General features: G+C 37.3%; 1 protein-coding gene across 2 annotated transcripts in view; it reads left to right on the plus strand.

Annotated features, from left to right (window-relative positions):
* ITGA1 (integrin subunit alpha 1) overlaps positions 1–15,732 on the plus strand; it is a 177,149-nt gene that overhangs the window by 100,346 nt on the left and 61,071 nt on the right. For both annotated transcript variants that reach the window (XR_012413654.1, XM_005556876.5), the window contains exons 7-9: positions 819–967; positions 6,802–6,952; positions 12,748–12,913. Coding sequence is in view for 1 of the 2 variants with exons in the window: in XM_005556876.5 (XP_005556933.1) it covers positions 819–967; positions 6,802–6,952; positions 12,748–12,913 (466 nt within the window). In the remaining variant the exon portion in view is untranslated. The remainder of the gene's footprint in view (positions 1–818; positions 968–6,801; positions 6,953–12,747; positions 12,914–15,732) is intronic.

The raw sequence follows: 15,732 nt of genomic DNA on the forward strand, positions 1-15,732 counted from the left end.
TAGGAAAGGAAGACAACAAGGAAAGAAGGTGGAGTTGGGAAAGGCTGATTTGGGAGAAATGAGGCTTCTGCTAGGCTAGACAAAGCACACTGCTCAAGTGTGTAACTCTGCAGGCTACATAACTTGCTGATTCCTCCAGCCTCATGGTGCCCTCTTCTTTCCTCATGGTGCCCTCTTCTTTCCTCACAGCCCTGGCCATGGCTCACTGTCTTTTTTTCCGTTCTTAGGGTAGATCTATCTCTTTCCCATCCTGGTCTTCTTCACATACACGGTTTTCTCTGTATGGACGTTCTGCCATTCTAGCACCCACTCTTGCAGTCTCAGCTTCTGAGAGGCCTTCCCTGGGCCCCCATTTTCAATCTGGCCTCTAGATTATATTTGTTGATTAGGGATTTTCCAATACCATCCTTTCAACAGTTTGCAATTGTTCATGTATTTGAATGATCACGTTTTTAATCTCTCTCTCCCTCTAGCTTAAGAGAAGCTCCATGAAGGCAGAGACCATATCAGTGTGTTTCATATTCTACATACCAAGGCCTATCAGAGTCACTCTGCAAAATCTGTTGAATTAGATAAACCAATCATTTGAGAAGTTTAGTAACAGCATCACAGCATGTTTACTTTTGTTCTTTGGACTATGAAGAGTCACAGAATGGCTATGCTTATTACTGTCAAAATAGAAGGATTTGTGTATTGATAGGTTTGCAAACTCATCTGAAACACAAAAATGTATTATATCTGATTCACATGCTTAAACTGAAGAAATCTGAACAGGAAATTTGGATTGATCTATAACTCACAGTGGCTTGGTATTTCAGGTTGGAATTGTACAGTATGGAGAAAACGTGACCCATGAGTTCAACCTCAATAAGTATTCTTCCACCGAAGAGGTACTTGTTGCAGCAAAGAAAATAGTCCAGAGAGGTGGCCGCCAGACTATGACAGCTCTTGGAATAGACACAGCAAGGTATATGGATAAAAAAATAAACTAAAGTAAAAGACTGCAAAAATAACTGCTCATGATTTAGTCCTTTGGCATATCAATTGAAAGTTTAGTATGACAATATTTAAAGCCATTTTATTTAAAAAGAGCTTCAGAAGATTAGATAATGGTTACAAGATCAGATGTTTCTATAACACAATCTCACCATCCTTCTTATCCTTCTCTTCTTACAAGGGTTTAATTGATAGAGAATTCATTTTAAAATATCACTGCATCTATAACTTCATATTCTTGGATACTAAGACAATATTAGGTAATATTTGTTTTCATTTATTTTTTGTTTTCAGGCTCTAGGAGTCTTAATCTAAAAGAATGGATTAAAAATATGTCTACCTGTACTCAATATATATTTATATTCTAGATTGTCCATGTATTTTCAGTACTTGATTTACTGCTATTGAAGCTATCAGATAAGAGGTTTTAAGGGGCCAAATTAAATATTGTCTATTTGAAATCATTTTTAGTGCAAAGATTGAAAGAAATGGAAAGGATCTTATCATTTGTAATGCTCTCTTTCTCCTTTTTTTCTTTCTTTAGATTCCCTTCAATTTACAATCCTTCCTTTCTTCCATCTGCAGTTTTCTTTATGGTGAACACATAACTCAGTCTGTGGTTGAATTTCATTTTATAAGAACCAACTGAATTGTCCTCTCTTACAAATGTAGAACACTTTATTTCCTGTATGTTCTCTTATCTCATTTATTAAACTAGCAAACTTCTGAACAAATTCAAAACAATACAAAAATCACAGGAAATGTAATAAGTAATTTGACTAATGTTAAGAATCTTTCTGCTGAATGTCTTCAACTTCTGAACTCTCACCTCAGGTGGAAAGCTAATTTTCCATGCTCTCATTTCATCTGCCTGCTAAGATGAGTGTTTTAAGGAGGTTAAAAAAGTTAATAATGATCCTGCGAAGAATGGGATTCAAAATTTTAAAATTTCATGTGCAGCTTTTGCCTCGTGAATGTTAGAAAGTCATGTGGTTCTAGTTATATGGGGCCCAAGAGAAAATAACCACAAACAGATGGAGGTAATTTGACATTTACCTAACTATTGGATCACCAATTTGCATACACACAGAGTGCACATGTTTAGGTGTACTGAATGCACCCCCTTCAATAATTGATTAAATGTGACTGTGCATTTGAAGTAAGTCAAAGTGTTCTTTGAAACCTCTGAGCCTGTAGGGAGCTGTACATTTTCCAAAGGCAACCATTTAAGAATGAATACTCATCTTTGAAAACTAACTGAAGAAATATTCTGGCTGCTTTGGCTTCTGCATCAATACTGCTCTAAATACCATGTCCCTATATGTTTTTTGCCTCTGTGTTTCACAAAGGGTATAGCTGTGGGACACAGAATTGATTGAATGTTGATTATACATTAAAAGTCTGTAGTGACAGTACCAAGTATTTTTCTCCTACATTAATTACTTTTTCATGTTTAAGCACATTTTAATTGTTTTTTATCCCTTTCAGGCAGAGCCAGTTGCAAACAATATTTTTAATATTTTTAGAATTCTTTGCCTTCATTTTCAGTAAATCCCAGTTCAAATTTTCGTGTGTGTGTGTGTTCCCTTCTCCCTATCTCGAATTTTTACTTTTGTCAGTAAACTTACAGGACTTAATCATAAGGCCTGGATTCTCCTGTCTCAAAGAAAGGGACACTATTGCTATATTTTAATTTTTTAAAGCATGCAGGAAAGTCAGTGCTTAGTGCCAAGAAAGGACACTGGATACTGGTACTTTGAGGACAAGGACAATTTGTTAAGGAATGTAGTTGAAACAGAAACGGTGTACTCAGGAGTTCTGCCAATGGCTAATCTTCCATTACGTAAAGCCAGCCCTGATTTTAGAACAGCCACATTTTATTTCTGAAAGGCTTCTTAATCATCTCCTTCAGCTGATGTTCATTCAGTTCAGTTGTAACCTTGATATTTAGGAGAATTAGGAAGTTTTAGTGATCTAAGGAATTTGAATTTCAAAAATGATTGAATCTTATATGATACTCAAATACAAAGATCTGTTAAAGACTAATGTGTAACATCTGTTTTCACCTTTGTTTGTATACATTAAAAATTCAGAAAATCAGCTGGGTGCGGTAGCTCATGCCTGTAATCCCAGCACTTTGGGAAGCCGAGGTGGCTGCATCACTTAAGGTCAGGGGTTTGAGACCAGCCTGGCCAACATGGTGAAACCCTGTCTCTACTAAAAATACAAAAAAAAAAAAAAAAAAATTAACCGGGCGTGGTGGTGGGCGCCTATAATCTCAGCTACTCAGGAGGTTGAGGCAGGAGAAGCACCTGAACCCGGGAGGCAGAGGCTGCAGTGAGCCGAGATCACGCCACCGCACTCCAGCCTGGGCAACAAGAGTGAAACTCTGCCTTAAAAAAAAAAAAAGAAAGAAAAAAGCCAGAAAATCTACCTGTATAGTATGTTAAAAATTATTCATGACACTTGTTAAAGATTGTAAGGAAGACATCACTCAAGAGGGACTTTACAATGAAAGTATTGCAGTAGGGAAGAGAGATTGGGCTCAGCTTTGGCTACAGTGAGGACAAGTGGGCATTTGCAGTCAAGGAGCAGGGCAGGGATTGGAGAGAACATCAAGGCTGGGGGATTCTTGCTAGACTGGCTCAACAGGATTCTTGCCGAAGGCAGATAAATAGCAGGAAAAATAAAACTGTTTTTCTCTTTCTATGCTCTCAACACTTGACACATCACTTCTGATGCCAGATGTGTGGATTTTTCCCACATTGACCAGTTATCTGACATCAGCTGAGTGTTCTAGAATTCAATTCAGTTCTGACACCAACTAGAGTTTGTGCAGACCTCCCACAGATTAAGGGCTCGGTCCTTCAAGAATTCCCTCCAATTTAGAGCCAGAAGGTTTCCAGGTTACCCACAATTTGTCTAATGTGGCTACAAATTAGACTCCCTACTTGGGTTTGATTATATGCTAAAGTGGATCACAGAACTCAGTAAAGCATCTTACTTACTATTATTAGTTTATTATAAAAGGATATAACTCAGGAACAGCAAGAGATACATAGTGCAAGCTATAAGGGAAAGGGGTCAGAGCTGCCATTCCCTCTCATGGTGTACCCCCTTCCACATGTTCAGCAACCTGGAAAACTTCTGAAACCCGTAGTTCAGAAATTTTTACAGAGGCTTGATCATAGGCATGATTGATTATTAACTGAGTTTCTAGCCCCTCACTTCTTCCTGGAGAATGAGAGCTGCGGCTGAACATTTCAAGCTTCTGATCATGGCCTGGTCCTTCTGGTGACCAACTCCCATTTAGGAGCCCACCAAGAGTTACTTCATTAGAACAAAAGATACTCCTATCACCCAGAAAATTCAACAGATTAGAATATCTACGTCAGAAACCCAGGTTAAAGGCCATATATTAGAACAAAAGATGCTCCTCGCACCAGTATTGCTCAGGAAATTATAAGAGTTTTAGGAGTTCTGCACCAGAAACCAGAGGCAGAGACCAAATACATATTTATTATATGTTAAAGGACAATTTTAGACAAATTAAATTTGACAGAGTTTATTTGAGCAAAGAATGATTCATGAATCAGGCAGCACTCAGAACCATAAGAGACTTGGAAAGATCCATGTTAGTAGTGTGAGCAATAGGCTTTTATGGGCTGAATGCAAAATCAAATTAAAGAAATGACTTGATTGGCTACAGCTAGGCATTTAACTTATTTGGGTATGATCTGGTGGAAAGTCCCTAATTAGAGGTTACTTGCCAGGTTCTGATTGGTAAAGTCTCTAGTTAGAAGTTAGTTGGCAGTTTCTAATTGGTAATGTTTAAGTTTTGTTTTACTGTTTACATTGAATTGGATTTTGGTTTGCTTACATAGGAACATAAGTCACAGGAGCTATCTCAGCCTAATTGCCTATAAATTCAATTCTTTTAAAAGATAATATCACAGAACAGGGTAATAAGATTTAGAGGGTGGGGAATGAGGAATGTGATCAGATAACAAGGATGAGGGATTTCCACTAAATTGGTTAAGCCAGATTCTTGCTAAAACTGGACTAAGTGGGTAAAGAACACAGCCCAGGGTCAGAGCCCAGTCTAGAAGAAGACATAAAGGAGCCAGACTCAGTTTTGGTCAAGGAGAGGGTCTTTGTCAAGTATAGAGGGCAGAGAGATATAGTTACTCAAAGAAAGTAAAAAGTTAGTACAACTGTATATCCTGTATATCCGACACTCAGAACTGACAGTTGTCAACATCTTGTCATATTTGCTTTAAGTCCTTTGAAGGGAAAAGTAATCATATAGAATCCTTTTGCCCACTTCACCAGAATCCTCTCTTCCTGCTTAAAGATATCAATTATGGTATATTTACTGTGTATCTGTTGTGCAAACTCCTTGGAATGTTAGCTTAAGACAGGCCTTTCCTTAGCAAATCTATCCCTAATGACAGCAGTTTGTCTGTACAACCAAATATCTAAATGGACCATTCAGTACAAAGATCGATGTACTTTGTACCAAAATCCTAGAAATATATGAAATCCTTTCATTACTTTAGTCCTAAATAAAATATACTCATCTCTCCCAAGACTCCAGCTTTGAGAAAAGGTTTGAGTAAAAGGAAATAAAGGGGGAGGGGAGAAGTGTGTGTATATATTTATATAGAATACATAAAAGACAAAAATTTTCCATTTCCCTGTCTTCTGTTTCTTTCCATACACGCTGTTTAATTAAATTGAAATTCGTTTTATTTCTGGCTTTTTTTTTTTTTTTTTTTTTTTTTTTTTTTGAGACGGAGTCTCGCACTGTCATCCAGGCTGGATTGCAGTGGTGCAATCTCAGCTCACTGCAAGCTCCGTCTCCCGGGTTCACGCCATTCTCCTGCCTCAGCCTCCGGAGTAGCTGGGACTACAGGCACCCGCCACCATGCCTAGATAATTTTTTGTATTTTTAGTAGACGGGGTTTCACCGTGTTAGCTGGGATAGTCTCCATCTCCTGACCTCGTAATCTGCCCGCCTCGGCCTCTCTGAAATTCGGATGTTTTTGCAGTTGGGTTATAGCATTTTCCCCTCCTCTCCATGCCATCTTCTCCCACCCTGCTCTCAGCAGCCTGTGTCCTAACACATAGTTCAGGCCAAATGTTTTGTAACTCCGCCAACCACTTTTTGACCCCTAAAACACGACTGACTACTCCATGGACCCAGACCATCAGTATCTGCAGTCTTTTACTCCCATGTGAAAGACTGCAGATGTCCCTATACCCAGGACACTCTCAGGCCCTCACAGCCCCACTAATACTCTGTTCTCTCTCATCTCTCCTCCCCAGATTAGAGGATTTCTGAGCCATTCTACAAATGTCAGAGTAGCTGTGGGGGAAGCGAAGTCTCAAGCGAAAGTTTCTGCTAGAAGCAGAAGAAAAGAGACCTGTCAAATGAGAGAAGGGGTGTTTACAGAGAAAGGAGCGGCTAGGGGAGTGTTTACAGATCTGGCCTTCTCTGACCCTGATGTATGCCTCAGTCACACTCTCCCTTTGAAATTTCCAAAGAACAAAATACTGGCGCCTTTTTATATATAGGATGTGTGGTGATTAGCAAAATGGAGACCTCTCCATCATCTGAAATAAATTGAAAACTCTTACAAACAAGGCTCATCAAGCCTCCCAGCTTGAATGATGGGCATTGATGCTAATTTTGGAGGGAAGCACCAGGTTACCTAGAGTAGTCAGTGTTTTTGTTTAGTTTTTTACTTTGTCTACTGTAAAGTGGTGTCTGGTCAACCTCTCTGTTGTTTGTGATTACTTCAGAAAGGAGGCATTCACGGAAGCCCGGGGTGCCCGAAGAGGAGTTAAAAAAGTCATGGTTATTGTGACGGATGGAGAGTCCCATGACAACCATCGACTGAAGAAGGTCATTCAAGACTGTGAAGATGAAAACATTCAACGGTTTTCCATAGCTGTAAGTGTGTTGCTAGAGATGTTTTCAAACTCTTGGGTGTAGAGAAGAGCTGTGTGCATATTGGGGTCATTTTATGAAAGTCACACAAACCAGGTTGGAAAAGAGAAAGGTCTCCATTTGAAGGTAAGCCCTGTGAGGACAGACTTGGATCTTGCTCCCTCTGGGTCTTAGTACCCAGCACAATGCCAGGCCAAACAGACACTCAACAAACAATCATTGAAACTGAGGAAGGAAGAAAATAAGGAAAGATGAAAAGAGGAAGAAGGAAGCAAAAACATAAGAAGGAAGGAAGGGTGAGAAAAAGAGGACTGAAAAAAAGAAGAGAAAACGAGGAGAAGGAAAGGAAGGGAACAAGGTGGGAAGGTGGGAAAAATGCCTTTGCCTTTTTAAATAAGAGAGAGGATTTGTTCGATATAACAAGAGCAGAGGCCACTGGGCTTCCCTTTCCATTCTGAGCAATTTTCAACTATCTTTTTCATTAATTATCTTCCCCCATCACTTAGCTAAAGTGTGGGCAAGTGCCAGTTATCTCTGTTTAAATATTAATAACTTCTGATGTTTGACACTTGGCTTTTCGGAGAAGTAGACAGGAAATGAATTTTTGTTTTCTGATGCAATTTGTAAGCTCCTGGTGTAGACCTTTCTACCTAAAATGTAGACATTCTATTGGGGAACAAGTTCTAAAATAAAAAAGTTGCCCAAATGGTATGCCAATTACTTCAGAGCCAGTTCTAGTTTTCTTTAACAGTGTGCTTCTTCAAAGCAGCTTGAAGTTCTTCCCAGACATTAGTGCATTACTCCTGTAACCTCATTATTCCCGTAACTTCATGGAACAGCAGGTGAGGGAGCTGAGAAAGAGGCAAGGGCACCCAGTGACTTGGGGGGTCCCAGACGATGGGAGCAGAGTTGGCTTAAAGTCCTCTGATGAGACATGTGGTATTTCCTCTGGGATAGTCACTGATACTCCCCAGGGAAAAGGATGAGAGCCTTACTGAAGCAAAAGAAAAGAATTGAGAATAAATCCACCACTGCCTTCTCTCTAGTAAGGAACATTCAAAAGCCACTGCACTGCCTGCAAGACTCACTTTCTCACATTAACATTGAGTGTACATTATAGTATTTCAGTCGTTGCTCTAAACCACTATCCATTTTTTTTTTTTTTTAAACGGAGTCTCGCTCTGTCTCCCAGGATGGAGTGAAGTGATACGATCTCAGCTCACTGCAACCTCCACCTCTTGGGGTCAAGCAACTCTCCTGCCTCAGCCTCCCAAGTAGCTGGGACTACAGGTGCGCACCACCACATTTGGCTAATTTTTATATTTGTAGTATAGATGGAGTTTCACCATATTGGTCAGGCTGGTCTTGAACTCCTGACCTCAGGGGATCCACCCACCTTGACCTTCCAAAGTGCTGGGATTACAGGCGGGAGCCACCACACCCAGCCCACTATCCCTTTAATGATACAAATAAACAAATATTTTGTAGATCATAAACAGCAACACTTTAAACAGTAATTTTAGTTCTTTTCTAACTTTCTATAAGTGAAAAATCTGTATCCTTCTTAATCAAAATATCAGTTTTTTAATTTATCATTATAAATCTAACTTTAAAAAACTACATGTAGATGTACAGTGGGGGTGAGCTACTCGGGTAGGTAGGGGGAGCCTCGGACCTGAAGGAAAGGGGTGGGGGCAGCCCTCAAGCCTATTGCCCTTGTGCCCACTATCTTTCCAGGCCACAGTGCAGAACTGTGGTCAGAAGGGTGTTTGAGGTCTGTTTTGTAACAGGACTTTGAAGGCAGCACCATGGAGCTCTGCATTTTTAATGATGCCAGACAAGGCTATTATTGGAAAAAGAAATGTGAAGTCAGAAAATCCCTGTACCTTAATGGTCACTGGAGGCCAAGACTCTCCTGCTTCTTAGAGGATTCGGATATTCTATTAAAAAAAAAAAAAAAAAAATCAAACAATACAAAAGGGCTCAGTGTCTTTCCTTCGTTTTTCGGATTCCAGGAGCATAGCCTTGAATTAATCCTGATCCTTGCTTTGTTCAGGCCACATTGTAATCATTTGTTGAAGTGTGACTCACTTTATTTGTTTCTCTGTTTAGAACTATCTGTGTGTATTTATTTTAATAATATTATAAGCATCCATGAACCTACCACCCAAATCAAGAGCTAGCTCTCTTTTTTGACAACTACATGTGAGCGCATTTACCACCTGCCTTCCTCCACTTGGGTAACCATCAGTCCACTTTCTATATTCCTCAACGCTTGCTCTACTTTTCAAAATAATATTTAGGCACCCATACATATCCAAAAAAAAAAAAAATTTAAGAATATTTCATTGCTTTTAACATTATAAAAGGGGTGTAATGCTGTATATAATATTTTGGAACTTTTGAAACTTAATACTATATTAAGATTCATCCATATTGTTGCGTATCCATATAGTTCATTCTGTTTTTAAAAATTGAGGTGATATTTACAATACAGTGAAATGCAAGGTTTCAGTGTGAAAAGTGTGCACGAAGTGAACAATTTGGTGAGTTTTGACAATTGTGTGCAACCACATAAGACCTTAATCAAGATATAGGGCAATTTCATCACTCCCAGAAAGTTTCCTGTGCTTTCTTTTTTAAAATTTGTTTTTAATTTTTATGGATACATGGTACATATTTACCTGGTACCTGTGACATTTTGATACAGGCATACAGTGGGTAATGATCAAATCTGGGCAGTTGGAATATCCATCACCTTAGACACTTATCATTTCTTTGTGTTGGGAATATTCCAAATCTTCTCCTCTAGCTGTTTTGAAAAATACAATCTTGTTTACTGTCGTTGCCCTACAGTGCTTCTGAACACTAGCTCTTATTCCTTCCATCTAATTGTAGTTTTATACCCACTAACTAACCCCTCTTCATCCCTGCTCCTCCCCACTACTCTTTCCAGCCTTTAGTAACCACCACTCTCTTCACTACCTCCATGAGATCCACATTTTCAGCTCCCACATTTGAGTGAGAATGTAATGATATTTGTCTGTCAGTGCTTGACTTATTTTACTTAATATAATGCTCTTCAGTTCCATCCATATTGCTGCAAATGACAAAGTTTCATTCCTTTTAGTGGATAAATCATATTCTGTTCTGAAGACATATCATGTTTTTTTAAATCCATTCATCTGTTGATCCATACTTACAATTAATTTTATATCTTATCTATTGTAAACAGTGCTGCAATAAACATGGGAGTGCAGATATTTCTTCAATATACTGATTTCCTTTCTTTGGGATATATACCCAGCAATGTTTTTTTGTTTGTTTGTTTGTTTTCATTTTAAATACACACCCCCTGTAGTAACCACTGATGTGACTTACCACTTATAGCTCACTTAGATTGCCAATTCTTGAATTTCAAATAAACAAAACTGTATAGTATGTACTGTGTGTTTAGCTTTTCACTCAACATAATTATTGTTTGTGATATTTTGTGTACGGGGGGTTCATTTTTTGTTATTGTTATCTATTTTATAGACCACAATTTGTACTCTACTGTTTACAGATATTTTGCTCGTGTCCAGTTTGAGTTATTGTTGTAAATAACAGTAATATAATAATATACATTGTTAGTGTTAAAAATTTATAGAATTTTAAAATTTTATATAAAAAAATAAAAACCAAAGTGATAATCTGCAGGTAATGCTTGCAACTACAAATGTTAGGATAAAAACTAATTTTTTATTTATTACAAAAGTGATTTTCTATTATAAGGTTTTAAAAAATATATTGAAGCAAATATAAGGAAACACTTAGTGTCCTAATATACAGAAATAAAAAATAAGAAATTATGATACACATTTTTTCACATTTTTTAATGCCCATGTAGTTATGTGATTTAAAAAATAGAATTAGGTCATATCTACATATTGGGGATTTTTAAACTTTTTGCATGTTAAATTTTACATATTGTTTTAAAAATGTTTTCATTATCTTAAACATTTTTATATTAAAAACTAAGTTTTAACATAATATGAAATTTTTACATTAAAAACTAATTTTTTTTAGGCAGAAAAAGTACAAACCTTAACAAAGCTAATTAGTTGGAGTTCATCAAAATGTAAAACTTCTACTCTTCAGATGACACTGTTGAGAATATGAAAAGACAACCCACAGGCAGGAAGAAAACATCTGCAAAACACAGAAAGGACTTGCATCCAGACTATATACAGAACTCTTACAACACAATTAAGGGAAAATTCACATCTCATTGTCTTTTAAGGGGAAAAAGATTTGAACAGACACTAACTACACCAAAGAAGAAATACTATAGCAAATAAGTGTATGAAAGAGTCTCAACATCATTAGTCATTAGAGAAATGCAAATTAAATAAGACACCACTACACATCAACACAATTGCTAAAACTAACAAGTGAACAACAACAACAACAAAAAACTGACAATAACAAGTATTGACAAGCACGCAAAGCAGCTGGATCTCTTATACATTTCTGATGGGAATAGTAAAATGGCGAAATGGGGCAATTACTGTGGAAAGCAGTTTGGCAATTTCTTATAAAGTTAATCATTCACTTATTACATGACCCAATACTTTCACTCCTAGTTCTTTACTCAAGAGAAAATGAAATATATGTCTATTACAAAGACCTATGTGTGAATATTTACAACAGCTTTATTCAGAATATCTTGAAGCTGCAAACAACTCAGATGTTCTCATTAAATAAATTGTAGTGCATCCATACAATGGAATGCTACTCTGCAACAGAAAGGACCCAGCTACTGCTACATGCAGCAACACAGATGACTCTGAAAAGCATTGTGCAAAGTCACAGAAGCCAGACACAAATGCTTACATACTATATGATTCCTTAAATCTGACATTCTGGAAAAATCAAAGCTGTAAGGACAGAAAATTGATCGGTGGTTGCCAAAGGTGGACGAGGGGAGGAAGGGATTGACTGTAGGGGCAGGAGGGAGCTTTTTGGGGTGATGGAAATATTCTACATGATATGGCAGTAACACAACTATATTGGTTTGTCACACTCATAGAATTGTACATCTAAAAAGGGTGAATTTTACTGTATATAATTTATTGCAATAAACGTTACCTAAAAAAAAACTAAATGTTTGAGAAAACCTGCTTGGACAGCTAAATAATTATAATTAACTATCATATATAACTCCTACTTCTCTCTCCTCTCTATAAAAAAGAATGTCCCTGTCTCCAGCATTTGGTTTCAAACAAGAATATCTCAATTGTTTATTGTCTAGATTGCCAATTTAGATCACCACTTAGTCCAGTATGTGTTTAAAATATATATGTGCTGGGCTGTGCCTTGGTAAGAGTTTCAGGAAGAATTGCTCATTCAAGAGCAGGCAACTCACTTGCTGATTGCCTTTGCCAGCAGATAATGACATCACTAGCTGGAATAATATCAAAGACATTCAGAAACTATGAATATAACATTACTTTTGAACTGTCAGATTTTTAAAATACAGCTGTTAGTAACAGGGACACAGAGTACAAGAGGAGAAATTTTCACACACATACACAATTGCCCTTTATATTTTTCTACACCAATTGTGGTGTTTATATAACAGTTAATATTAGGGAGTCTACAAATTTTGAAAATCAATCTTCCATAAATATGAAAGTACATAAAAATTCCTTTATGCTAAGGTACTCTACCCTGTTGTTTACTGACAAAATGCTTGAGATCCTTTATTTAACACATATAATTTAAAATATATTCTTGCTGTTCCTGTTGTGTCTTAGATTCTTGGCAGCTATAACCGAGGAAATTTAAGCACTGAAAAATTTGTGGAGGAAATAAAATCAATTGCAAGCGAACCCACTGAAAAGCATTTCTTCAATGTCTCTGATGAATTGGCTCTAGTCACCATTGTTAAAACTCTGGGAGAAAGAATATTTGCCCTGGAAGGTATGTCTATTTATCTTATTGCTGCCTGTTCTCTCTGCAATTCAAAATCAATGTAACGGGATTTTTGTATTTATTCCTAACACATCAGTAATACATTTTTTTACTGTGTACAATAGCTAGCATGGAACAATGCTCTTTTATATAAATCTGTCATTGAGACAGCTGTTTCTCAGAACGCTGTGTCTGCTAGAGGCTCTCTTTGTAAGGGCACGGTAGGACAGTGCTGATGGGACAGCCGATGAAGACAATGGTCAATGTATATGTGCCAGGACAAAAATGTTTCCATGTGCTTTATTCCTTTTCTGTAACATAGATTTAGAAAATGAGGGTACTATCTCAGGTTTTGTTTTTTTTTTAATTGTTTCTTCGTTTCATATTGAGCTGCTACATGCAAGAGTGCTCTTATGCAATAACTTCTTTGTTCATTTATTTTCTCTGTATTTTGCTCCTTGCCCAGTTTAAAGGTCTTCATGGAACTCTGCCTTAAAATCCATGGCAATGAAACATTGGTTCACTGTATTTGTCTAAATCATGTTACTTCTTTGCAGATTTTCCCTTGATTTTTCAATGGTGACTTGCTGTTAAGGATAACAAGTTATGGCATTCCCCATTCTGCCTTCGGTAGAGGATGTCAAGTAGCTAATTACTTTGGAACTAGATCTTTCCTAAAAAAATCTTCAGAATTGTTATGCCAGGCAAACTGGCAAAGCTTCTTTCTTCACATTCTTTGATGATCTCTAGCCTCAGGGAACATGCGCCTTTTCTCCAACTAGGGAGAGAAACCACCAGAGAATTCTTTTCCCCTTAGGCTACATCCAAATCCAGTTGATCGTGTCCTTGTAAGGACACACTAAAAGACTGTTATTTCTGCATCTTAAAAGCAGAAATTTAAGAGCACCTTCTTGGTCTCCCTGATATGATTGATAATAGGAAACAGAAAGACAAAATGGAAATGAGACATAACTGAAGAAAGTGGACCATTTTGATTGAGCATCAAGGGACTGGGAAAATGCAGAAAAATGAGACTATGAAAATGTCTAGAAAGGAAAGAAGATTATTTAGAGTTATGGCTTTCAAACTTTTTTTGAGTGTGACTCACAATAATAACTACATGTTGCTTTTTGACCCAGTGCACATAAATATATACATTTAAAAATAAGGCAAAGTTTCACAAGATAATTCTTATTATCTTGTGATACACTGTGATGGCTTCTCATCTCTTCCATTCTACCCTAATCTCTTTCAATGAAAACAAATGCTGGCTATACTCAGTCTGTTGATTTCATGACTGGGTCACAATCCGTACTTAGAACATTTGATTTAGAGGTGATAGGAATCTACTGCCCAGCCAGACTGAATTTCTCTGCCTCCCTTTTCCCCTGGCCTCTTTCCCCTGTGCCTTTAGAAACAGAACACTCTAATTGTTTATGAGTCTGGAGTTACAGCTGCTTCTGAAGAACTCAGCTGTCTTGTGCTCTGTGTACAAGTCATTTTTAAGTGGCTTTGGTCTCTCAACAGCTATCCCGGTGTCATTTACCAATAAACCAGATTATGAACTTGGCTGGCCTTAAGGAAAATACATAAGGTCTTCCAACTCATTGTGTACTTTTATTTTTAATAACATGGGCTAAGATATGATAGAAACAATCTGTAAAAATAATTTTTTAAAAAAGTTACATAGTTACATTTCATAGTTCAAAAGAATACAGTGTCATTTCTAAATCTCCTCTTAAATAAGCAAGTAATCTAAGACTGGCAAAAATGAAGCCCACATCAGCTGGGGGAGGGGGAGATCAATGATCTGAAATGACATTTCAGATTGTTTCTAATCTGACTACACCATGGGTTAAAGGTGACATGTTGAAGAGCCCAAACACTCCAAGAAGTCTCTATATTTAAATATGACATCATTTTATAAGGAACTTTACAGATTAAAAATGTCTTCTGTATCATCTTTGTTGCTACACTACACCAAAAGCAGTGTTTTGACTAGATTATTTCTTTTTTTTTTTTTTTTCATGAGATTTTTACTTTATTTCCTTGTTGCTTGGGAAATCTCCATTTCCTGTCAACATGTATCTTAAGATGACAAATAGCTGTGATTAAGAAATTTCTGCTTGTCAAGGACAGTGCCATCTATTGAGGCAAGTATGCCAAGGACTTGCCTAGTACATCAGAAAATGGTCTACTGTCTCCATTTCCCATTGAGCATTGGGAGAAAATGCCAACATTCCTAACCAGAGGCTGCATAGTGGTTAGAGGGGCTGGCCCAAACACCCATGAACAGTCCAGGGAGGAGTTTGCAACAAGAAGCCCAGGAGAATATAGTGACCTCTTATCATGATGCCACTGCAGCAGGAAGAACTTCACATAGCTTCCTTCTGTCTGTTCTCAGCTGAAGACAGAATAGCAGCAGGGCAGGTGCTGGAAATAATGCAGGCTTCTGTTGCTGCATTCTTACTGATCTTGCAGATAAGTGAGAGAACCCCTGAAAGCATTGTGGACTAAAAATACATGTTTAAATTAAAGTTAAAGTGCATCTCAGTCATTTAAATTACAGGACAATTCGTACAAGAGATTAAAATGATATATTGGAATTATTGATTGCCCTATTTAATCTAGTCCTACAAAGGTAATTACTGATGTATTTGTTCACAATTTTATCCATGTAAATAACTAACAAATACAGTTACCTTCACAAATTTGATTATTCTCTTGCCTCAACGAAAGGGCAGACTGACTTTCTTAAGTGCTATTTTTAACTTATCTGCAAGACCAAATAAATCAGTAACCCCTAGTGCAAGCAAATAAATCAACAT

Source organism: Macaca fascicularis, chromosome 6 (assembly GCF_037993035.2).
Source record: "Macaca fascicularis isolate 582-1 chromosome 6, T2T-MFA8v1.1".
Lineage (NCBI taxonomy): Eukaryota > Metazoa > Chordata > Mammalia > Primates > Cercopithecidae > Macaca > Macaca fascicularis.